Source organism: Pongo abelii, chromosome 2 (genome assembly GCF_028885655.2).
Source record: "Pongo abelii isolate AG06213 chromosome 2, NHGRI_mPonAbe1-v2.0_pri, whole genome shotgun sequence".
Taxonomy (NCBI): Eukaryota; Metazoa; Chordata; class Mammalia; order Primates; family Hominidae; genus Pongo; species Pongo abelii.
In genome coordinates, this window is record NC_085928.1 from 4930205 (window position 1) to 4956293 (window position 26089).

General features: G+C 34.5%; 3 protein-coding genes across 15 annotated transcripts in view; 2 read left to right on the forward strand and 1 right to left on the reverse strand.

Moving 5' to 3' along the window:
• Positions 1–26089, forward strand: part of STX19 (syntaxin 19) — a 104197-nt gene that overhangs the window by 57895 nt on the left and 20213 nt on the right. The window lies entirely within an intron of this gene.
• Positions 52–5034, forward strand: DHFR2 (dihydrofolate reductase 2). Its single transcript, XM_002813392.5, has 2 exons — positions 52–238; positions 1369–5034. The coding sequence occupies exon 2, from the start codon at positions 1464–1466 to the stop codon at positions 2025–2027; it is 564 nt and encodes a 187-aa protein (XP_002813438.1). The 5' UTR covers positions 52–238; positions 1369–1463; the 3' UTR covers positions 2028–5034.
• The window catches only part of ARL13B (ADP ribosylation factor like GTPase 13B), a 72687-nt gene continuing 54537 nt past the window's right edge, over positions 7940–26089 (reverse strand). For 8 of the 10 annotated variants that reach the window (XM_024244624.3, XM_054551242.2, XM_024244625.3 and 5 more), the window contains 7 exons: positions 25200–25305; positions 23862–24064; positions 20641–20749; positions 17106–17331; positions 13941–14057; positions 12579–12647; positions 7940–10018 (listed from right to left, as the gene is read on the reverse strand). In XM_024244624.3, the coding sequence (XP_024100392.2) occupies positions 9942–10018; positions 12579–12647; positions 13941–14057; positions 17106–17331; positions 20641–20749; positions 23862–24064; positions 25200–25305 (907 nt within the window). In that variant the 3' untranslated portion in view covers positions 7940–9941. The remainder of the gene's footprint in view (positions 10019–12578; positions 12648–13940; positions 14058–17105; positions 17332–20640; positions 20750–23861; positions 24065–25199; positions 25306–26089) is intronic. The other 2 variants (XM_054551240.2, XM_054551238.2) reach the window with 1 other exon arrangement.

The following is a 26089-nucleotide window of genomic DNA, read 5'->3' on the forward strand; positions in this document are numbered from 1 at the left end:
TACTGATTTGCTCGCGCTATAGAATTCTCGTCGAAGAGGCTCAGCTCCCGCGGGAGATTTCGCGCGCAGTTACTTCCGGTAGCTGGTAAAGGCTGGTACTTCCCAGGACGCGGAGGTAGCGGGCCAGGGCTAAAGCGACTTTCGCTACTTGGATTGGTCGGCGTAGCTTTGGGCGGCCGGACCTTAGAAAGTCACACATCTGCGCGCCTGTGTGGCCCCAGCTTCTGCGGATGCTGAGGTGGGAGGATTGCTTGGGCAGAAGTTTGAGGTTGCAGTGACCCGTGATCGCGCCACTGCACTGCAGCGTGGGCAACAGAGCGAGGCTTTGTCTCAAATAAATAAAAAGTCGCATATTGTGCTAAACAGTCTGTATATGCATGGGGCTCAATAAAAAATGAGTTTTGGGGTTATGTTGTATGATGACTGCTTTAAAATATTCGCAAAGCGAAGCTACTCACTTAATCTACCAAATCTAATGACCCCTGTTATCCTAGACATTGAGTTCCCAAGGATAAAAGGGTGGAATATAGTAAAAAAGAAATTAAGTCATGCTCTTCCCCAGACCTGGCCCATGGGGATAATCTCTCCTTCTTTTAATGGAGAGTGTTAAATGATTAAACTGAAGTACGCATGTAAAGTGGTTACAACAGTGATTAGGAAACAGTAAATGCCCAAATGTTAACTGCTGCTATTATTTTTACTATTGTGATCATTGTGATTTTTATCGCGTTGATACCAAATGCGTGAAGACCAAAAGGACCCTCCACTCTAGCCTCCCCAATTCACCTTTACAAGGAGCAATGTTTAATGGTTTTCCAAGGAAGATGTTTATTACACCTATTTTGACACGAATAGAAGTTTATTTGCTCTTTTGGTGTCATGCTTCAGTAACTATCATATGTAGCAACAATCAGCAATTAGAAAAAATCGGTTTGATATGGTCCCTGATGTTTAATAATCATTCTGAGTTGTTCCTTGATGCTCATATTATTGATACGTACATGCCACAGGTACAAGTCTTATATTCATGTAAAAACATGTCTTTCCCCCAATCTGATTTGAAGCTTAATATATTTATTTATTTAAACAAGTTTCCAAGTTACCTAAAAAATGCATCTTACTAGAATTTAGATTTGGTACAAAAGACAGTATGATATTCAGGAATGAAATGATGCCATCTCTTGGATGCCGTCTGTTTAATGTTTGTGGAAAAGTCGGTCTAGCCTTTCAGCCTCTGTATTTTTTATAATTTTATAAATTTATATTTTATAAATTTATATATTTATATATTTTATATAATTTATTTTTCTATGTTCATTCCAGAATGTTGCAATTAATTAATACAGTGGTATTGTATTTGCAATGTAGGCACGTAAAATAATTTGAAGAAGGGAATTTCGCGGCATTCTTTGCCTGGCTTCCTGGTGTAGCCAGCAAGCTCGGAGGTGCTAACCGCTGCTGTCATGGTTCGTTTGCTAAACTGCATCGTCGCTGTGTCCCAAAACATGGGCATCGGCAAGAACGGGGATCTGCCCTGGCCGCCGCTCAGGAATGAATTCAGGTATTTCCAGAGAATGACCACAACTTCTTCAGTAGAGGGTAAACAGAATCTGGTGATTATGGGTCGGAAGACCTGGTTCTCCATTCCTGAGAAGAATCGACCTTTAAAGGATAGAATTAATTTAGTTCTCAGCAGAGAACTCAAGGAACCTCCACAAGGAGCTCATTTTCTTGCCAGAAGTTTGGATGATGCCTTAAAACTTACTGAACGACCAGAATTAGCAAATAAAGTAGACATGATTTGGATAGTTGGTGGCAGTTCTGTTTATAAGGAAGCCATGAATCACCTAGGCCATCTTAAACTATTTGTGACAAGGATCATGCAGGACTTTGAAAGTGACACGTTTTTTTCAGAAATTGATTTGGAGAAATATAAACTTCTGCCAGAATACCCAGGTGTTCTCTCTGATGTCCAGGAGGAGAAAGGCATTAAGTACAAATTTGAAGTATATGAGAAGAATGATTAATATGAAGGTGTTTTCTGGTTTAAGTTGTTCCCCCTCCCTCTGAGAAAAGTATGCATTTTTACGTTAGAAAAGAGACTTTTGTTGACTTCAGATCTATGGATAATTATTTCTAAGCAACGTGTTTTTATTCCTCACTAATCTTGGCTATATCAGATACCATTTATGAAACATTCTTGCTATAACTCTCTCCAAGACCCCGACTGAGTCCCCAGCACCTGCTACAGTGAGCTGCCATTCTACACCCATCACATGTGGCACTCTTGCCAGTCCTTGACATTGTCGGGCTTTTCTAATATTGGTAGTATTTATTAAAGATGAAGATGCACATACCCTTCAGCTGAGCAGTTTCACTAGTGGGAAATACCAAAAGCTTCGTACGTGTATATCCAGAAGTTTGTAGACAAATGTTGCAGCCTTTTTTGTAACAGTGAAAAACTGAAAACAACCTGGAAGTCCAGTGATGGGAAAATGAATATATTTCTGTCTTAGATTGGGGAACCCAAAGCAGATTCCAAGACTGAAATTTAAGTGAAAGCAGTTTATTTGCTAGGTCATACCTGAAGTCATCAATCGACGTATGGAGAAATGGAACTGAGAAGGTAAAAACCAGTTCAAAGTCAGGGAGGAGGTTCTCATTGGTAACGAGCTCCATACTGCTGAGATACAGGGAAACGGAGGGGAGAAAGCTAGAGTATTTAACCCCCACTCCTTGGTTGTCAGCTCCCTGTCCTGTGTGTGGGCAGAACGTACTCCAGCTACTCAATAGCAAGTTCCAGGTGTTTGCTGAAAGAAGCTGCTGGAATGTACGGGAACAGTGAATGCCAAACACTTAAAGCAATTCCATGTTTAAGTATGTAAACTCTTCATACTTTTTTTTTTTCTTTTTAAGACAGAATTTCACTCTTGTTGCCCAGGCGGAGTGCAATGGAACAACCTTGGCTCACGGCAACTTCCGCCTTCCCAGGTTCAAGCGATTCTCCTGCCTCAGGATCCTGGGTGGCTGGGACTACAGGCGCGTGCCACCACGCCAGGCTAATTTTGTATTTTTGGTGGGGACATTCCATGTTGGTCAGGCTAGTCTCGAACTCCTGACCTCAGGTAATCCTCCTGCCTCGGCCTTCAGGGTTGCTGGGATTACAGGCATCAGCCACTGCACTTGGCAGATCTTCATTCTTTTAGGAAAAAGTATAAAGCCACACATGGTTTATTTGAAATATTTTATAATTTAAAAAAGTACAGAAGCAGGAAAACCAATTGTAAGTTCAAGTGAGGGATGATGGTAATTTGAACCAAAGGATTGCATGTAGTAAGAAGTTGTGATTTAAGATATATTTTAAAGTTGGAAGTAGCAGGATATTTTGATGGAGTTTGACTTTGGTTTTGGGCCCACTGAGTTTGAGATGCCTTTGAGAAATGAAAGAAGTAGAGAGAGAATTAAAAGAAAAACTGGCCAAGCATGGTGGCTCATGCCTGTGGTCCCAGCACTTTAGGGGGCTGAGGTGGGTGGATCACTTGAGACCAGCTTGGGCAACATGGTGGAGCCCCGTCTCTACAAAAGATACAAAAATTGGCTGGGCATTGTGGCACACACCTGTAGTCTCATCTACTCGGGGGGCTGAGATGGAGGGATCAATTGAGCCCATGAGTTCAAGGCTGCAGTGAGTCGTGATTTTGCCACTGCACTCCTGCCTGGGTGACAGAAGAGACCCTGTCTCAAAAAAGAATCTGAAAACAATGGAACCATGCCTTCAGAATTCTATAAAGTTATTTTCAACTGATAAATCTATATTCAGCCAAATAATCAAGGGTGAAGGTAAAATAATACATTTTTAGACAAGCAAAGACTCAGGGGTTACATGTACCCTTTCTTGGGAAGCTATCGGAGAAAATACTCCAGCAAAATGAAGGAGTACACAAACCAGAGAATGACGTGGATCTAGCAAATAGTATCCAACACAGGTAATATTCCAGCTATGGAGCTAGCTTTAAAAAGAAACAGTAAAAATACTAATAGGTTAGCTGGGTGGGATGGCCCATGCTTGTAATCCCAGCTGCTCAGGAGGCTAAGCAAAAGGATGGCTTGAGCCCAAGAGTTCAGAGCAGCCTGGCCACCATAGTGAGATCCCTTCTCTTAAAAATAATAGGTTATTGCCAGATTTGGGGCATTTGGAAAGAAGTGCATTGAAGATAAAGCAAAAGTAAAAAAAAAAAACAAGGGGGAAGGGTTGGTTAGGCAATCATTAATTCTAGGGCAGGAAGAAGTACAGGATAGGAAGTAAGAGCATCATACGCTGTTTTTCTCAACAATGGGCAATATGTACATAGTCATAATGATGTGGTGACTGCTTAATCCCTAAATCTGGTAAGTACTTTGGGACAATATGGGAAGAAAAGTGAAGATAGTGATGGTGTAAGAGCTAAATCTTCATATGTCATATCAAGAAATCACTATATAATGTATAACATAATCAAGAAATGACTAAGTAGTTATGTGAGGAAAAAAATGGAACATTGCTAGAAGAGTTAGAAGTCATTGTTCCGGAGAATTAGGAGGGATGGGGCAGGGGACTGTTAGGATGCATTGTAAACTGAAGAGGCTTTTAAATATTACAGGTATTAATATATGCATTCACTTGAAAAACTAAAAAAATAATAATTTTTTAAAACCCATGGAGGTAACTACCAGAAGGAAAAACTAAGAGAATGAAAAGTGCTTTCCTCTGGAAAGAACAAGTGGCAGGACTGCTGTTTTCATTGTAAGACTTTTGGAGCCATTTGATTTTACTTAACCATTTTCATATATTTCTTTAATAAAAATAATTCTATCTTAATAAAAAGTTACACTCATAAAAAAAGAATTTTAAGACTGTAGTAAGAATCATAGTTTATTTCTGTTAGAGAAAGGCAATGTGTTATACTTGGAAAGAGGTCATATTAATTTTATCAGATTTTTGGGACTCAGCATCTTTATATTTTCTGATTTTAAATAAACAACTTTGCTTATGAATTTTGTCTGAATCTCTAATAATCTCCTTATAATGCCTAATTAATTATGCCCTTAGTTTGGGTAGGTTTTCAAATCTTAGTTATTTCTTTTTTAGATTACTGCTCATGTCTACTTATCTATAGGTGTCTTAGTATCATTTTATTTATATTTGAGATAACCATGTCAGATTTTTTTTTTTCCCATTCTTTTTATTTTTATTTTTAAAAATTTGTTTGCTTTTTCTTTTTTTTTTCTTTTATTATTATTATTATTATTATTATTATTATACTTTAGGTTTTATGGTACATGTGCGCAATGTGCAGGTAAGTTACATATGTATACATGTGCCATGCTGGTGCGCTGCACCCACCAACTCGTCATCTCGCATTAGGTATATCTCCCAATGCTATCCCTCCCCCCTCCCCCCACCCCACCATGTCAGATGTTAAAACACTTTCTCAATTTTTCTTATAACCATTTGACTTTAAGTGTGAAGTTATTTTAAATTTCTTTTTTGTGCATTGTAAATTGAGTTTATTGATTCCACTGCTTTCAGGCTTATACATTTTTTCCCCGAGTGAAGCCACTTCTGTTTCTCCCCTTACCTTTTCATAGTTTGATCTTTTATGTTTAACCTCTTAATCTATCTAGAATCAATATATGTGTATCATGAGAATGTTAATGGATTTTACTCCCCATCCACACCCCAAATAGCTACCAAAGAACAAACAATTCTACATTGAGTTTTAGGAATAAAAACTGTTAGCAGCAAACTTGAATTAAACCACTGCAGACATAAAAGACATTCAGCTGACACAAGTAACATAAATCACATTAGTTTGTTTTTTGTGCTTTTTTTAATGTTAGTGTTAAAGAACCAAGCAGCTTAATAAGGACATACCTCTAGGCAGGAAACAAATTTTTACATACCTAAGCAATTTTATTGTAAGGTCAGTTGATCTTAAGAAGTATTTCAGAGTAATTTATGGAGTAACTCCTCAACTATGTTTTATGAATTTTCATATTTATATAAAACGTGTCAAAACCCTTCATGTTCATATAGAGGTTTATGTTGTCAAAAAGGTAAGGACAGGCTTTGTAGTAAAACAATATGACATCGAGAGAGCCCTGAGCCCCTTAAAATATATGGCAGAAAAACACAACAGGAAAACACAACAGGAAACTTGTGATCAATGCTACAGGACACAGCATAGTTATAGGCAATCTTAGGCTTAAACATCAGGTGAGATTCTCATTTTACTAAAATTCAGGGCTCCAATGTGGTCTGTACAAACTCCAGCAGACAATCCACTGTGTCTAGGAAGTAAATATAATGACTTTTATTTTTATTAAGCTTTATGTAGTCTTTTAAAATTTCTTTTTTTAGGGAAGTGTATTTAAAATGTACATAGTGCAGTAGAACAAGTATGTTAACTGTTATGGGCTGAAATTTGTCCCCCCAAAATTCACGTTGATGCCTTAACCCCCAGTACCTCAGAATGTGACTATATTTGGAGATGGGCCTTTAAAAAGTTAAGTTATAAGAAGTCATAAAAAGAGGAAAATCGAACACACAGAGACAGTAAGGGTGGGTGGGCAGTGGAGAAAAAAGGCCATGTGGGGACACAAGACAGTGTCTATCTATCAGGCAAGGAGGGGCCTCAGGAGAAAGCAAACCCACCAACTTGCTCTCAGACTACCAGGCCCCAGAACTGAGAAAATAAATTTCTGTTGTTTAAGCAACTTGTCTGTGATACTTTGTTATGGCTACCCTAGCAAACTAATACAATAACATAAACATCAATGTATATTAAAAATGTTTTCTGATAGAAGATATTATAATAAAAACTTGGAAACCACTGATCCACTTACCTAGGTTGTAAATGATTTCCTCATCCGCACACAGAAGGAATTTACAACTTAAGCCCTCAACAAGCAAATGAACTTTTTTCCTATTTTCCATTTAATTATAAGCTGATCTCTTTCATTAAAGGAAGTTCATTTCTGGCTTTCTTTTTTTTCCCCCTCAAAAAACAGGTATCTATTATTCTGTTTCTGTAAAGATAAAGGATTATTGCTATTTTGATAACCTATGCCATGCTTAATTGAAAATTTTAAAATATTTGAATTTGTTCTTTGGATCAGTTGGAATTTATTTCCTGATAAATTAATAAACCATTATTAGCAGAACCTCAGTTGCAAAGCATATTCCACTTAGCAAAAAAATTTACTAAGTAAAGCCAAGGATGATAAAGTTTATAAGCTACAGCTTTATATGTATAAACAATTTAGCTTGTGAATAGCTTTTACTACCTAGAAGCATTTGATTTCTTTAGTTGTATTGTGTAGGTGAACTGCTCCAGGCTGTTCACAGGTTTTACATATTAAGGGAATTCTAGTCTTCATCTGGCATTCATAAAAGCACTTAATTTTAAACTTGCAGAAAACATAGTACTTAAATAATTTATACAATATTATACATTTGCCTCCCTCACTACAAAAGTAAGCCAAACTACATTTCTTTCTAGTGTTGTTTCTATGCATAGTTTTATATTTAAAGTCAGTTACATACAATATCATGTATACTACAAAATATGCATTTTACACATAAAGGCACATAAGAGCATCTTTTAAATAAATAAAAACGTATCTGTTGACCAATAGCTTTAACACAAGACAGACATCAAATCCTCTAACATCATATGGTGAAATGCTATTTGTAGCTGCATTTAAAATCACAAATTCTTTCCCACATACATAAAAACTTGCAGAGAGAAAAAAGTTTTGTGTGTAAAGTATGAAAAAATGCATTATTTTAATCTACTGATTTAAACTGTTTTTCAATAATCATATTTTAAAATCTTTACCTATTTTATTACCCAAAGGAAATCATTTAAATCTACCAATTGAAAAGAGAAACAGAATATTGATATAAATTATTTTTATTGTGTGAAAATGTCAAAATTCAGAATTAAGAATAAAAGTATAACATATAACAAAATAGGCATTTAATTGTTAAAATACACCTGGATTTACAAAACATTTTTTAAAATGTTTTTTAAATGCTTAAGGAATAAAAATTAATTTTTTGAGAGAGCTATATAAAACGTGAATTCTATATTATATTTAATTTCAAAATCATTTATTTTTATTAAATGAAGCCAGCAGCTACACTATAGTAAACACAGATAGAAAACACAAATTTCAAAAACATGTATACTCCCAAACGAGATAAATATTAAAAAGATAGCAAAAGTATGAGTTTAGTTTTAAAACTAAGTAAATGTTACAAAAAGCTATGCAATTTTCCCTCTAAAATCCTTTTCAAAGTTTACATTGTCTTTTCGTATTGCTTTTCATCACATTTCAGTCACCTCTCAAATTTTTAGATCTGAAATCAAATGCTTTTACCTCACTCAGTGTGGTTGGTAAGTCCCATGTACAAACTCCAAGAATATATACAATGCTGACTAGAGTACAAGTGACCTGATTATTAAAGTTCAGTGAGTTAAAAAATGTGAATAAAATCTGATGTTCTGAAGTAAAATTTTTAAAGTAAATAATTATATTAAATGACATAAAATGTACTTAATGTTATCAGATACTAGTATATGTCTGTTGTGTCAGTACAAGTTACCAAAAGCAGCAATCTTAACAAGATGGTATAAAAATCATTGTTTATACTATTTTCACTGGATATAAAGGTTTGTTTTCAATTAAATGTAACATTATGAATCTATTATTAAAAATATACATCTAGAAGTTAGTCTAAATGCCAAATACAGAATCTTATGGATGCCATTCTTAAGTGCAAGAGAAGTGCTATCATTTTAAATTAAGAAATTATTTTGGAATTATTTATTTATAAAAGTAATTTTGGGCCAACATTTTTATTCTCATTACTTTAGTACACAAGCTGTTTCCCAGTTGTAAAACAGAAGTCTCTGGACCTGCAGTAGGTTTTCCAGTCTTTCTGCCTTTAATTTCATAGTTTAATTTCAAGGCATGAAAGAATTAGAATCACCTAAAAGAGTCACTGCAGCTTCTGATGGAACAAGGGAGTATAGGGAGCACCCTGATCTCTGAAAGTGTCTAACCTTTAAAATAGGACTTTACTGAGACTTTTAATAGTATCTCACAGAATGTATTTTGATTAATTTCAAAAACATTTAGGTACAAAAGGTATTTCCAGTCTCATTGAGTACTGTTTTCAAATCATATAATTGTTAGAATAAAGATCTGAGAATCTACTACTTCAAAAATATATTATTTTTAAATTAGGTCAAATTACGATGTACACTTAAAGAACAATGCTATTACAAAACATACCTCAAGCCATATAAATATATCCTGTTTGTATAGTTCATGTCTGAAAGTAAATCAACTCTATTTTCCAGACATAATTTAAACAAATCATCTATAAAAAAGGTGTATAATCAATATCATAGTAATTAAAATTTTTAAAGATTTAAAAAAATATAAAAATAGTTTTAAAATTTTGGTTATAAATTCCTAGAAGTCCCCCTTCTATGTGCATGTATCTTACAAAAACTATTTAATATCTAGAAATATAGGCTATTGAACAAATAGTAAAGAAAGTGCTGAGTCCATTGGCTCTTTTTGTAAAGTTTTCCTTCAGAAGTATGCTCATGAGTGGGGATGTATAAACCAGAGTCAACAGTAAATCTTGCTAATTTGGTCCAAATGCTGATTTCATGTACTGGTCATTGTGCTTCTTTTATTTTTTTAACCATGAAAAACACAAATAAGTAATTATCAAGTCAGGTCCTTGAGTATTAATCTTCTCACTAAAATTGTTACGGTTATCTTGCCCCAGTCATCAATTTACAAGATGTTTCTTCTTCTGAGAAAGAAGAATTTCCCAGTTCACCTTGCTGATATTAAGAGAACTCCTCCATACGTCTTGTTTATGAGATCACATCATGAGAATCACTGTTAGGTCGCTGTGGCACAGCCAGGGGAGGCAGTGGCTTCCCATAGAAATCTAAGAAAAGAAAGAAAATCAAATGCACAAAACAGTTACGGTAAATCAAGATTTTTGACACAGTTCATTATTTTTTAGACATTTAGACATTTTAGACATTTCCAAAGAGATAAACTTACAGAATCTTGACATGTCTCTCTAAAAGATTTCCTTCTCTCTCGTGCCTTTTAAATCTTAAGAGATGGCACCAACATTCCATCCTGTTGAGCCAAATTATACTCTATTCCTTTTGCCTTCAATCCACACATGCATTAATTATATATTACTTATTATAATGATTAAAATATTCCTTCCTTATGTTATACTCTCCAATCCAATTTCCATTCCTTACTTCTTACTTCGACTACTGCATTAGCCCCCAAATTTGGATTCTTACCCCAAAGATAGCCACTATCAAGTTTGTACTTTACATTGCAACAAAAAATATTTTTCTAAGCACCAAATATAATAATAGCATTTTCCCTTTTAAAAATAAAAGTATTTCTTTACAAGTTATAGCAAGTTCAGACATCTTACCACATATATGAAGCCTTCACAATCTGGCCCTAAGCCATAACTCCACTTTCAAGACTCTCTGTAATTTTATATTTTCTCGTTCTTACCCACTCAATACGCATAACCCTAATCTCCTGTCACTGGCAACTTCATGTTATTCTCCAACTAAACAATACGCTTTCCTACCTCTCCATCTTGAAATAGTCTGTTTCCTCTGCTTACTGACTCTTCTCATTCCTTGAAGACCTCGTTCTAATGCCACTTTCCCTAAGCCCATGTACACAATACTCCTACTGTGCACGGTACTCCAACTGTACACCATAGAACTCATTGTCATATATTCTACAGTAAGCTGAAGAACTGTCCTCTCTATATAGTAGAATCCTCACAAAGGCAGAATGTACATCTTATTCATCTTGTTATTACCAATGTTTTAACAAACAACAGAATACTTGTATGTTAAATGAGTTCAACAGAAAAAATATGTCATATGAAAAATTGGTATTTTTTTCTTCATATGTATGTGTGTACATATAAATATACACACTAACATTACCTAGTTTTCTAACAACATAGTGAATATTTATATTGACAATGTATTCTAACATACGCAAGTTCACTAAGAGTTGTATAATAAAGAAAGAAATCTACTGAAGTCAATATAAACATCATGATGTCAAGTCAGTAAACTAAAGAGATATGAGACTTCACTGAAAATACCATTTCAGTAATTCTGATGGAGTCTAAGGACAAACTTTTCTGTCTTTATAAAAAAAAAAATCCATGAATTTTCACTAACGATTATCAAGAAATATTTCATTACTGACCTAAATAGAATTCTGGGGGAAAAAAGCAAATAGCACATTTATATTTAAGTACCCTTTAAATAAAAATATTTAAACTCGTTTGATATAATTTCAAATTATATGGTAATGCTTTTCTAAAGATTAAACTTCTGAGTTTTTTCCTAGTAAGTGAAACCAAGTTCTAGACTAGGTAAACACAGAGCTGTCAAAAAAGGAATTGGATGTTCTTTTTTATTTATTTATTATTATTATACTTTAGGTATATCTCCCAATGCTGTCCCTCCCCCCTCCCCCCACCCCACGACAGTCCCCGAAGTGTGATGTTCCCCTTCCTGTGTCCATGTGTTCTCATTGTTCACTTCCCACCTATGAGTGAGAATATGCGGTGTTTGGTTTTTTGTTCTTGCGATAGTTTACTGAGAATGATGATTTCCAATTTCATCCATGTCCCTACAAAGGACATGAACTCATCAGAATTGGATGTTCTTAACAAACAAGTTTATTGAACTATATTTATCTGTAATTCTTTTGCATTCTAGAAATATTTTACTGAAGGGACCTACACTGATGGTCTGTAATCAGAACTTCTCCCTGTTTTATAAGGCAGTTCTCTACTTCTCCTAAATATCCTTCCTCTAGTTTTTGCATCCTAGAATTCTAATGCCATAAACTATCTAAACTATAGCATATGTTATATTCAAAGAAAACTGTTCTCTTAATTCAATAAAAATGTTAGTAACTTTCTACTTAGTCGAACTTTATTAGGTTTACTGATTCGATCTCTGATTTTATAAACTGTGTTGATCTTTACTTCACTTTAATATTCAGCAGCTGGTTGTCTTATTAGGAGTAGAGAGAAAAAATTATGTGCCATTATCATTGAGTATATTGAGCATATACAGGAAACTACAGCTTTTTAACACTTAAGTTATAAATTCTAATGTCTCATAGTTAAATTATTTTAAAACCTTTCCTTTTTATAACTTCTTGTATAAATATATCATGGATAATAAACACAAGCTATGATTCTTTTTACCTCTGTATTCTAAGGTAAACACCAAATTAAATGATATAGATGTAAAGCATACTTAAGAATAAAAAATAAAATAAAATGAAAAAAAGACGTATAATGAAAAAGGATGGCTGTGGACTTGACAAGCGTCTAAAACTAAAACATAAGTTTGTTGAAGTTATAAGGTTAAAGAAAAGTGAATGTGACATGTACAGATGATATCTGAAAACCAATCCTTTTGCATTACCATTATGACGTGTTTCACCAAGAGGCTCAAGTTTTGGAAGTCTAGTGACTTTAGGGGTTCCCCAGCCAACTAAAGAAAAAGAAAAACATTTACAGAACACTGTTAAACAAGGTTTCTTTAGGTCTGTTGAGAGGATCCCTCCCCGGAAAGGAAGCATATGTAACATTCAATGTCAATTCAAATATATTGAATGACAGTATGGAAAGCCAGAAACCCATTTTAAATGGCTTCTATATTTTAAAATGTAATTATAGGCTGCTAACATCTGCTTTAACTTTTCAATAACTTTTAATAAAAACTATAAGCACCTTCACCACTATCAAAAACAAACTCATGCTATCATTCTAACTCTAGGCAGAAAGTAAATATTTTCTTAATAAATGGAATACTGGAAATGAGTCTATAAGAGATTCTTAAAATGTTACCAAATAATTTCTAAAGCCTTGTAGCAGGGCTATAAGGGCACTATACACATATTTATCTAGTCATTACATATTTACTGACCACCTATAGTAGGCGAGGTGCTAAGCTTAGTGCTGAAAAGTTACTCACAATTATTGTGCAAGTTAAGTCCCAGTGTTTTATATGCATTACTCCATTTAATCCTCGTAACAACTTAGGACATGGGTATGTATATTGAAAATGTATTAGAAAAAATTAATACATCTTGGTTTCAAACATTAAGTTTCAGGATGAAAGGTCCAATTTCTTTTTTTTTTTTTTTTTTTCCCCAAGATGGAGTCTCACCCTGTCACCCAGGCTGGAGTGCAATGGAGTGATCTTGGCTCACTGCAACTTCTCCGTCCCAGGTTCAAGCGATTCTCCTGCCCCAGCCTCCTGAGTAGCTGGGATTACAGGCATGTGCTACTACACCCAGCTAATTTTTTTTTTGTATCTTTAGTAGAGACGGGGTTTCACCATGTTGGCCAGGTTGATCTCCAACTCTTGACCTGGTGATCCGCCCGCCTTGGCCTCACAAAGTGCTGGGATTACAGGCGTGAGCCACCACGCCGAGCCGGTTCAATGTTTTAAAAACTCACGTTAGCCATCCATCATGAAACTTAAATTAACATATGGGTACTGATACTTCAAACAGAACTTGAACATATTTTAGGAAATACTGGGTAAAATTTTCTTAATAGTTTTTACTTATTTTTTTCTTTATAAAACATTTTTTCATTCAAAAAAGCAATGGACATTTTTGTTAGCAAATTTTGTCCAAATCAGAGTAAAAGTTCTTCTTCACAAATATACAAGATAATGAATATACAGAATAAAAATGACAAGATTCCTTTTTTCTTTTTTTTTCTCTGTTATTTAAAGCAATATTTCTAAATTCAGTATCAGTATCAATTTACTCACCAGGAGGAGGGGGTGGGGTTGGTGTTGGACTCTCAGGAGCACAGTCATCTATATTAAGTGGTTCTACCCGGTGGTTCCTTTTCATTTTTAGTTTCTTAGTTTTCTTTTTACCATTAGCTACAAGAATATAAACATGAAACTTCATGTCTTTATGAAAAAGTACAGTTTTATAATAGAAAACAAAGAATACAACAAGAATATTGATATTATTAACAAAAAAACATCTTGACTATTTAACTTTGGAAATTGTTACAATAACCAAATGTGTACTTGCATTTACTAAGAACATATTTTTTAAGTGATGGCTTACTGAATGAATGAATGACCAATGAATATGATACAAAGAGCCAAAATTCTATATTTTAATTTCTGAGAGGTTTTTAAGAATACAAAAAAATGTCATATGACACAAATATAATTGTCTAATTGCAAGAGTTTCCATGAAATTCATAATAATCTGGGAAAAGAAGCTATTCATTACTGTGTCACTCAGTATATTTGATTTTTCTCAGTGGGATATGTAGAATGATTCCAGGTATAAACAGTCCAAAAATAATCCTTTGAAAAGTGACATAAAAGGTCCTAAACAAATCTAAACATGTTACTTATTTAAAATAACCCCTACAAGGCTATGCATGGCAGCTCACACCTGTAATCTCAGCACTCTGGGAGGCTGACGTAGGAGGAATGCGTGAGCCCAGGAGTTAAGAGAATGGTCTGGGCAACATAAGGAGACCTCATCTCTATGGGGGAAAAAAAAAAAAAACCCAGCATGGCTTTGTTTTCATGTGCCTGTAGTCCCAACTATTCAGGAGGCTGAATTCAGGATCATTTGAGCCTTGGAGTTCGAGGCTGCAGTGAGCGTGATTGTGACACTGCCATCCAGCTTTGGTGACAGAGTGAGAACCTATCTCAAAAAAAAAAAAAAAAAAATCAAATAAATAAATAAGTAAATAAACAAATTAAATAACTCCTAAAGAAGGCAGGCCCAATACAATACAAACATGTAACCAAAATCACATTAGAACTAGCAGAATTGAATGTGTTCTTTCTTTTAAAAATTATTTACATATTTTAACTTAAACACATATAAACACTTTAAGGAAATCTATGTTAATGTATAAATTTTAATAAGGTAAATTAGGATGATATAGTAGTTAACTAAATTTAGAATATCAATGTTACTGCAATTTTTTTTCCTCGCTCTCTGCCCAGGCTGGAGTGCAGTGGTGCGATCTTGGCTCACTGCAATCTCCACCTCCCAGGTTCAAGTGATTCTTGTGTCTCAGGCTCCAGAGTAGCTGGGATTGCAGGCATGTGCCACTACACGCTGCTAATTTTTGTATTTTTTTGTAGAGATGAGCTTTTGCCATGTTGCACAGACTGGTTTCGAACTCCTGACCAAGTGATCTGCACTCCTTGGCTTCCCAAAGTGCTGGGATTACAGATGTGAGCCACCCTGCCCAGCCAATGTAACTGCAATATTTCAAAATTGCCGCGTGTGTGTGTGTGTGTGTGTGTGTGTGTGTGTGTGTGTGTGTATGCAATGTACTTTCTAAATGGGAATTATCAGTAACATAAAATATATACAATATCTGTGAAGCCTAAAAGCAATAAAAAATACAATCACACTTAGAAACAAATTATTATTCTAAATAAATTAGTGTTATTTGAAACATTTCACTTCATATAAAAACAAATAGGTCTTTGTACAATTAAAGTGGTAAGCCTAACAACTGGAAGAATAGATCCACAAGATGTGGAAGAATACAACCACCAAATGGTACTTTAGGGTAGGCAGTAGTTCAGGGTCACAGAAAAGCACAGGATGTGGATCAGATGATCTGGACTGGGGTCTCAGCTTACAGACAGATATATGATCTTAAGTTACTCAACGTCTTCAAGTCCCTGGTTTCTTCATTTATATAATGGAATACTATACCCTGGGATTGCTATGTTAAATAACAAAATATTATGTTGAATACTATACTGCATACAAAGGCATGTTTTAAAGTATAAAATATAATGTTAGTTATTATTATAGTTATATGATTTACTACCTGAGATCTCCCTGTGCTATATTTTCAAATCATTTGCCAAAATCATTTTGTTCTTTAACAAGCAGTAGAGAACTATTTAAAAACTTAGCAACTACTGTAATAGGTCTACTTCCTTTTTAACTCTGCTGACAGTTACATGGATATAAATATGACTGCCCTAACTTCCCAACTGACAAAAAGTATAACTTTCAAATCTAATATTTTCATCCAGCAAAATATCCATGTTAGCTAATCTGTATCTGAGGAATTGAAATCTTATTTTCATAAGCCCTGTGATACTATAAAAATTTCTTATAAATAATGAAGCCATATTCATAACTAAAAATGTCAAGGAAGCAACAATTATAGGGCATCTCTCATGTGGCTGACACTACTAGGAGTAGAGTTATTTTCTAAGTAACCCTAAAAATCTTGTGAATAAAGACAATATTTATTTGCATTTTAGAGATGAAGAAACTAAGACTAAAGAATGTTACATAACTTAACGTATATCTAGTAGATAAGAGAGTCAAGATTCTATGCCAAGTTGTCCGATTCCAAATGCAGGCGATATCCCTATGATACCAAAAATCATGAACGTTCTGTTATATAACATAGCCAGTTAGAAAAAGAAAAGCAATTATAAGTTGAAGATTTTTTATGATATTAAAATAAGAGAAAAATGGCTATTTGACAAGACATTTTAAAAATGTTGTACCAATTATGTTTGCAACCTACAGCAATAGCCAGTCAATAAAGGAAATGATGCTGATGTAGCATTTATGAGCCTTAAAAAACAAACAAAAAACCTTAAGATGTTAAATTTATTCCAAGGATTCTTGAGAGCTATGCTGTATCCCAAATTTATGAAAATAAAATTTAAAATGGAATTTTCTGCTGAAATCCTTATAAGTTACAAAGGACCACATTTTAAATCATCATGGAAAAACAGGTTAGGAACAAACTGGCTGAATAATAAAAGACCTTGAGAAAATCATGGTAAATATGGCATTTGAAGACAGACAAATATTGAAGTACTCGTTTATAAAAACAAACATAAAAAATGAGATGAAGTATAAGTTTTATTAATATATACATAATTACTTTAAATAACTAGATTTATTACCTGATTCCAATGATGGCCGGTCTGTCTCATCTTCATTCTCTAACTGCTGTGTTAATGCCTCCTTATAATTTTCTACTAGTCCAAATTCATTATTTTTTTGGCCATTGTCACTAACCTGGCCTTGTGTCTCTATTTGCTCATGCTCCATTTTATGTTTCAGGTGGCAGCCATCACTTTCTTTCTCCATTTTTTGCTTTTTTTTCTCTCTTTCAAGTTTTCTTTCATTCTAACAAAAAATAAAATACATTATCTTTACTATGATGGTTTTATCTAAGATAGTTTTAAGGGAGAAGAAATCAAATACCCTAACAGCATTCTGTAACTTCAAGGACACTATGAGACTTCTATTTTAAAAATGATTTCATGAATACATCATTAAAAGATGCTAAATGTCAAACATTCAGTAAACACAGAAAGTGTAACAAAAGCAAACAAATATTACCAGTAATTCCACAATCTAGAGATGACTACTATTCATCTGTATTATTCCGTATATAATCTGTTCAGTATATAATCACTAAGAGATGATTTTCTCTGCCAACCCCCACACATACATACATACGTCATGTACAGACATACATTACCCAGAAGCATACATAAATGTATGTATCTATATATACTTATGTATTTGTTGTTTGAACAAAAAAGAATTGAAGTTTTTATTGAAGAACATACATTTCTTTCCATGCCAATGAATACATAAAATGCTCAGAACAGTGCCTTACACATAGTAAATGCTACATAAATGTTAGATACAATTATTTTCATCAATTATTATTTTGAATGTTTATAGCATACCAATTCTGTATCAATGAACAAAGAATTTATTTCCAATTTTTCACTTATTTTAAAAAACAGAATCATCCTAATAGCTTTTTTTAATTATTATTTTCTTAGATTAAATTGCTAACAGTAGAACTGTTGAGTCAGTGGGTAGGCAAATTTAAAAATGTCACATATAGTCACAAACTTCACTTCAGAAAAAATGAATCAATGAACCTCAGGCAAAGGGTTGGGAGAGTGATTTTTTTCTACATCATATTCAATACCACATATCATGATTGACCTTTTACATCTCTGCCATATTAATACATATTTTTAACTTAGTGTTATTTTCATTTAAGTTAAAATTTTTATTGCTAGCAACAATGAACTATTATTGACTTATTTTATTTTTTTTGAGCTGGAGTGCAGTAGCGCGATCTCGGCTCACTGCAACCTCCACCCCTCCAGGTTTAAGCAATTCTCTGCCTCAGCCTCCGGAGTAGCTGGGATTATAGGTTCGTGCCACGCCCGGCTAATTTTTTGTATTTTTAGCAGAGACAGGGTTTCACCGTCTTGGCCAGGCTGGTCTTGAACTCCAACCACCTCGGCCTCCCAAAGTGCTGGGATTACAGGCGTGAGCTACCGTGCCTGGCCACTTATTGACATTTTTAATTTTTTTTTTAGGAAACTGCCTTTGGTAACCCAACGCCCACTTTTCTATTAGATTCTCATTATTTTCATAGTAATTTGTAAGAGTTCTTTTGTGCATACGTGTCACTAGGAATAGTCACAGAGTCACATAAGACTATGCGTTCTATTTTTCACTAGAGTTTATTTCTTTTCATTTTTGCTTTTTAACTTTGTAGAATAGCTCTTTTAAAATTGGGTAATATAAGATCTATCCACCTTTTTCCTTTATGATTTGTGGCTTGATTGTCCTGCTTTGAAATTTTTTCCTCCTCCAAGCACATATAAAGACTTATCTATATTATCTACTAGTAACTTGAAGACTTTCACTTTTTAAAACGCATTTAAGTTTTTGATACTTTTGGAATTTAACTGGGTATACAATATTCAATAATTTTCCTTTTTGTAAATGGTTATTAAGTTGTTCTATTATTCTTTTCTCTCAGATTTGAAATGTTATCTTTATCTTGTACTGAAATGCTCATACATAAATAGGTTTATTACTATTTGTTCCATTGATCTGTCTGTCTCTTCTGGAACCAATACCTTCCAATATCTCACCATTTTAATTATCTGCAGTAATAATAAAAAAAAATGTTAGGTGCTTCTGTACCAAGAAACATGCTAAAAAAGTTTTGTGGGGAAAAAAAGAGAAAATCTGTATGGTTAAAAAAAAAAAAAAACTATAGCTAATTTGCTTTTATTTCTTTACTGGCCATCTTCTTGAAATTATTATAGTTTCAAAGCTTAAGTGTACTTTCCCCATGCCACTTATTAATTTGGGAACTTTCTATATGTGATATATACTATGTCATACACCACTATTATTCACTTCTATACATTGTGGGAAATATGGTGCTGGGAGAAGCACTAGAGCCTTCTACATAATTTACACCCATGGTACTATAAAATAATTAGCCATTATTTATAAAGCAAGCCTTATTATACACAGAGAATAATTGTTGTTTCAAAGTAAAAAGTACAACTTGACCTCTTCTCTCTCAATATTTTTAAAAGAACATAAAACAAAACTTGACAAATATAATATCTCATAGAATGGAGATAAAACAATAGCTCATGCTATTAAGATGGCCTTACTATAATTAGAAAAGCACATATTTAGGGTGAATGCAATGAGGTTAATGAAAGATAGAATACAATTAAACCTCCTGGTATCCAAGCAACTTAAAAACAAATGTCTCATATTACCAACTATTTTGCAAAATAAAGCAATACCAAAACTATCCAATCATCTTCTTACCTGCGGAGCTGCCTCCCTCCTGAGTAGCAGCCCCAAGGAAATTTAAAAAATCATGCACCTTTCCAGATGAACACCTGTGTGGAAGGAGGCAGTGACAGGGGAAGGGGAATGGGGAATATACAGGCAGGACCAGGAAGTCAGCCTAAGGTTTAGGAAGCAATGCCTCAGAAGAGGCATCGCTGCTGCCAGCCATAAAAGCAGAGCCAGTGCAAACTCTGGACATGAGCAGAAAATGAAAACAAAGACACATATACACAGACGCACACACACACAACCCCTTAACTTCTTCATAATTAAAATCTACAAATTAATGTTGGTAAAATTTCTGACTTAAAATGGAAATAAATGATATTCAGATATAGGAGAATTTATTGCAGTTTCAAACATCCTTAAGTATCCTGGAAAAATAGAAAATTGTTTATGTACCCTAATGCATTCTAAGTAAATATTGCAGATGGACAGTAACAGCAATACAGAAACACAGAAAATGTAAATAAGAGTAAATATATTATTACTATATGAAATAAATGACAAAATAGATTTGTCAACACAGCAATTATAATAATTGCTACAGTCAACTTTTATTTATTGTCATTTAATTCTGAAGTCATATTCCCCCTTTTACACTAGATTCAAAGGTAATTTAAGAGTAAGAAAAGGCAGTAAACCTTTAATCAGTCTCTCATGTTTAATTTCTTATAGAAATAATCTCTCTGAAGAAACACTTCTGTTTCCCTGCCTCCTTTCCCAACTTTCCACCTTCTTTTCCAAGTTCCAACTTATAACTTAAGATACAAAAATTACATTTGCCATCATTCATACCTCAATGATTACAGATGCTATTGGCTGGAAAGGATTCGTTGGTTCTGGGTCCAATTCAGCCAGACCACTGGTTCCACTGAGTTCAGCCTGCTCCTGTTCATTTTGTTTTCTATTGTGTGAGGAAAAATAATTGAAATTTCCTTTGAGAAAGTGCTGAACCATGTTAAAGAAAACTGCAATATGTATAAGGCTATTACATGTAGTAATTTAAACATCTGGACATGGTTTTGAATTACTGAGAGCATTTCAAAAATCCTTATGCAGGTAAGAGGCTGCTTCCCCCCATGTAGAGACTAATCATTTCAATTAAAAAAAAATGCTGATAAAAATGACATTTCCTATGACTGACTTCTTAATATCAACAGTGTAATTATTCTTCCATGTGCCAAGGGTATTACTGATCAACTTATTAATTACCCTCCAAAATCAATGCTGTCCTCTTTACTGGTGTTAACAAATAGTAATTATTCTTTTTTTTTTTTTTTTGAGACGGAGTCTCGCACTCTCGCCCAGGCTGGAGTGCAGTGGCACCATCTCGGCTCACTGCAAGCTCCGCCTCCCGGGTTCATGCCATTCTCCTGCCTCAGCCTCCCGAGTAGCTGGGACTACAGGCGTCCGCCACCAGGCCCGGCTAATTTTTTGTATTTTTGGTAGAGACAGGGTTTCACCCTATTAGCCAGGATGGTCTCGATCTCCTGACCTTGTGATCCGCCCGCCTCTGCCTCCCAAAGTGTTGGGATTACAGGTGTGACCCACCGTGCCCGGCCAAATAGTAATTATTCTTATTAACTCTTTTTTTAAGGGCTAAGTCTTCTCCTATAAAACTAGGAAAACATTCCTTCAACTCAACCTATGTTTTTATTTCTGCATAAACATGTTTCTTGTTTAGTATAAAAGAATAAAAGACTAGAATATCTACAGATTGATTCTATAGAAGTATATGACAGAGTAGTAATATAAAATATTTTATCAAGTTGTATACCATATTTGAACCAGATAATAACTTCCATACTAGTGTTCAGTGGCTATAAAAATAAGTTACCATATGTATCATTCAGATTAAATAAGTATTTCCATATTAGTTACCACTGAACATTTACTATCTCTTGATTTATAGTAATGTTGTTCCATACATGATGAGTAATGTTATTAAGATGAGCAGCTGGCAGGGTTCGGTGGCTCACGCCTGTAATCCCAGCATTTTGGGAGGCCGAGGCGGGTGGATCACGAGGTCAGGAGTTTGAGACCAGCCTAATCAACATGGTGAAACCCTGTCTCTACTGAAAATACAAAATTAGCCGGGTGTGGTGGTGCATGCCTGTTATCCCCATTACTCGGGAGGCTGAGGCAGGAGAATTGCTTGAACCTGGGAGACGGGGGTTGCAGTGGGCCGAGACTGTGCCATTGCACTCCAGCCTGGGCAACAAGAGCAAAATTCTGCCTCAAAAAAAAAAGAAAAAGATGAGCAGCCAAAGACCAAAAAAAAAGAGAAAGAAACACAAGTATTGTGGATCTTTCACTGGACTGTAAGTACGGTATAGCAATGTAAATGTTCATTACCATAATATTTACTAGCTGTGTTCTAGATGGAAATGCATATCCTTTTATTATGAACCTAGGAAGCCAAGATTTGGAGATTTGCAATTTACTACTTCTGTGACTTTGGACCTGGATCTTTTGAGCCTTAGCTTTCCCATAAATGTGAATAAAAATAACCACTTCATAGAGCTGTATCAAGGGTCAGCTAAAGTAATATATGTGAGAACACTCTGTGAATTAACTTTCTCATAGGATAGTCATTGTTATTAATGTTATTTATTAGCAAGCAACTTCAGGAATACAGTATTAATATATTATTTTTACTTGGCATGTTTTACTGTTTTTCAAAAACACTAGAAATGACTATCTGAACCAATTAGATTGGATTTAGTGAAGTAAAAAGGTTGTTTTTAATCACCCGTCTCCGAATGTCAATTTACTTTTAATTATGGAGTATTGGCTCAACAGGAGAGGTCTCCTCAAGAGGAGAGGTCTCAGACCACAACTGGCATGGATAAAGAGAAAGAAAGAAAGGGTAAGGAGTATTGGAAAAGCCTGCCATAATATGATCTAGAATATCATTATGGAAAAGGCAAAAACATTTAAAAAGTTACTAACATTAGATTTCTTTTATCCAACTCAATTTTTTTGTTGCTTCTGTTTTTATTTTCTTAGTGGAGGAAAAGGAGTTTTCACATAAGTATGGCCATATATTTAATTTTTATAAATATTATATATAAAAGGTATACTTACATGCATGATTGGTTGTACTGAGCTTTATACGATAAAAATACATACTAAGAAAAAAACAAAGATTCTCACAGGAACTAAAACCTTGTATCAACAGCTGCCAAAATCATTCACTCTAATCTGTCTTTTATATAAAGAGATCCCTAGATGAAAGACATGCTCATATTATTGAGCCCTTGGGGACAGAGAGTCATTTCTATAAATATTTCTTTAAGTCCTATTGATAAATTAAATGAAAAATACCAGTTATCAGAGGATTTCCTTCACAGTATAAGGAAGTACCTCATAATGGGGTCACCAAGGGTAGTGGGTTCTTGCTCACTGGGCTACAACTATGTTAAACTACATAAAAGGCCAGATGGAAGGCAACTATGGATCAGATTTTGCTTGAGTTGAATGATTCTCTAGCAGCTCACCTTCTATTCTTGCTGAAACTAAAAAGGTTCCTCAGTCTCAACGTTATTGACATATTAAGTCTGATAATTCTTTGTTGTGGGAGACTGTCCTGTGTGTCATAGGATGTTTAGCTGCATCCCTGGCCTCTACCCAATAGATTCCAAATAGTACTCCACTCCTCCCCCTAGTGGTGAAAACTAAAAATGTCTCCAGACACTGCCAAATGTTAAAAACTACCCTGTGCGTTGAGAACCACTGCACTAAGGTACCCACAAGCAATCAGAGACAAAAATTTAAAACTCTGGAAGACAATGGCTACATAAGGAGTAAATTTAACTACTATACAACCACCAGAAAAATTAGGAATCTACCACCCAAACTTGTATAGAAAAAGATCCATAGAAATACAAAATTTATCTAGTGTCTTCCTTCATACAGAAAGAAGAAACTGAACAGATAAAACTAACAACTGATTCATAAAATTGTTATGTTTTTGATTCTTCAAATGCACTGTGGTGCAAAATTAATCTACTTACCTTTCTTCTCGTAATTTTCGCACTCGTTCAGCTCTTTCTTGTTTCTCTTGTTCCTCAAGAGCACGCTGCTCTGTTGTCTCTTTTTGGATGCGTTCATTTAAGGCATCAAAGTCTCTTGCAATAACATGTAGCAGCCAATAAAGGCCTTTTTTAATGGACTTGTCAATTTTCTTTCCATACCCCGAGATTGCTGAACATGGTTCCTAAAACAGAAATTTATTTGACTAAAAGATTAAAAGGTCTCCACACAAATCTATTCATAAACCATTAAGTATAATTAATGGCAAATCAAAATTAAGCCATTTAAGTTAATGATATGAAGCATCTGCTTATTTAACTTCCAAAACATAGCACTGCAATGATTAACATCAGTATATAGAACTTAAAATATTTTACAGATAACATCTGTACGCTATGTGAGATATTATAAAGAAGAGGGTGACAGTGCCACTTATAATATTAGAAGAAAAAATTTAATTGCCATAAAAGGACACCTCTATTGATTAAAAATGCCAGGAAGTTTTAATTCCTTATACTAAAATCTACAGCAGTAAACATCCATAAGATTGACAGCCTAATGTTTTTTGAAACCAAAATAAATTATTAAATCCACTGTTGATCTTCCTTAAGACTGTATGACATCTCTCCTGATATGATTTATCTTTTCTTTTTTTGTTTTTTAGAGACAGTGTCTCATTCTGTTGGCCAGGATGGAGTGCAGTGGCTGAATTAGAACTCACTGCAACCTCAACCTCGCAGGGTCCAGTGGTCTTCCCACCTCAGCCCCCTCAAGCAGCTGGGACTACAGGCACACATCACCACACCCAGCTAGTTTTTGTCTTTTTTATAGAGTTAGGGTCTCACTATGTTGCCCATGTTGGTCTCAAACTCCTGGGCTCAAGCAATCTGCCCCCTTCAACCTCCCAAAGTGCTGGGATTACAGGCATGAGCTACCATGCCCAGCAAAATAATTTTTCAAAATTCATTATGAATCTCTCATGTTTAAATTTTGTATTTACACTTTTCTTTCCCATTTTATAAATTTCATGCCATGATGTGTTGGCATAGCAAACAGATGCTATCAGCAGTATCTTAAAACGCAAATGTGAAGCTCCTTGAAACCATGGAAAGATAGTTCATGGAAATAACAATGAAATAGACAACAAATATCATGGTATTAAGTTATATCAACAGAAAAGCGGGAGTGTGATTTCATAGGTTACAAAAAATTCTTTGAAAACATTGCCTTTTAATTGCTATCACTTTTATAAAAACCAAGTTATACTGAACCTATTTGAAAGGACAAAAAATTAAAATTAAAAAAAAAAAAAACCTTACTATCTGACACAGGCACTTGTGCTCATTGACCAATTTTTCCAGAGATAGACATTCAATGACATCAGCTTCTCCTAAAGCTCCTTCTTTATCTTGTTTATTTGCCAACCTGAAAGATAAATAAAGTACTTTTATACAGCATATATATAATTGGATGGACACTTAAAGATATTTTGACCACATCCTTTTTTTTTTTTTTTTTTTTTGAGACTGAGTCTTGCTCTTGTTTCCCAGGCTGGAGTACAATGGTGAAATCTCAGCTCACTGCAACCTCCGCCTCCCAGGTTCAAGTGATTCTCCTGCCTTAGCCTCCAGAGTAGCTGGGACTACAGGTGTGTGCCACCACACCTGGCTAATTTTTTGTATTTTTAGTAGAGACTGGGTTTCGCCATGTTGGCCTGGCTGGTCTTGAACTCCTGACCTCAAGTGATCTGCCAGCCTCAGCCTCTCAAAGTGCTGGGATTACAGACATCATCCACCATGCCTGGCCTGATCACATGCTTTGATTCCCAAGTTTTAAATGTACTGATTACAGAACACACTAGTATCTCAAAATGTTGTAGCATCAATTTTGTCATTTTTCCTTTATTTATTATTGCTAAAATAGTTTTTAAGTGCTGGCCTATAAAAGGAAAATCAAATAAAGTGTCAAGAAAACATAAACAAGAGATCAATATGCCAACAAAACAGAAAAAGCTACAAAACAGAAAAAGAAGAGGACCAATTTCCACAGGTCACATCCATAAATTATATTCTTATCTTCTTAAAATACAAACTGTAATGTTTTAAATGCCCAAATATTCATTCTGAATTTGTAATATTTGAGCTCATCTACAATTCTAATGTGTGAATGTGTCCACATAAATGTGCAATTTACTGAAGACCCAAGGCCA

Bases quoted from the DNA above. Each gene is read 5' to 3' on its own strand.
- DHFR2 (XM_002813392.5), top strand. From the start codon at position 1,464: ATGGTTCGTTTGCTAAACTGCATCGTCGCTGTGTCCCAAAACATGGGC.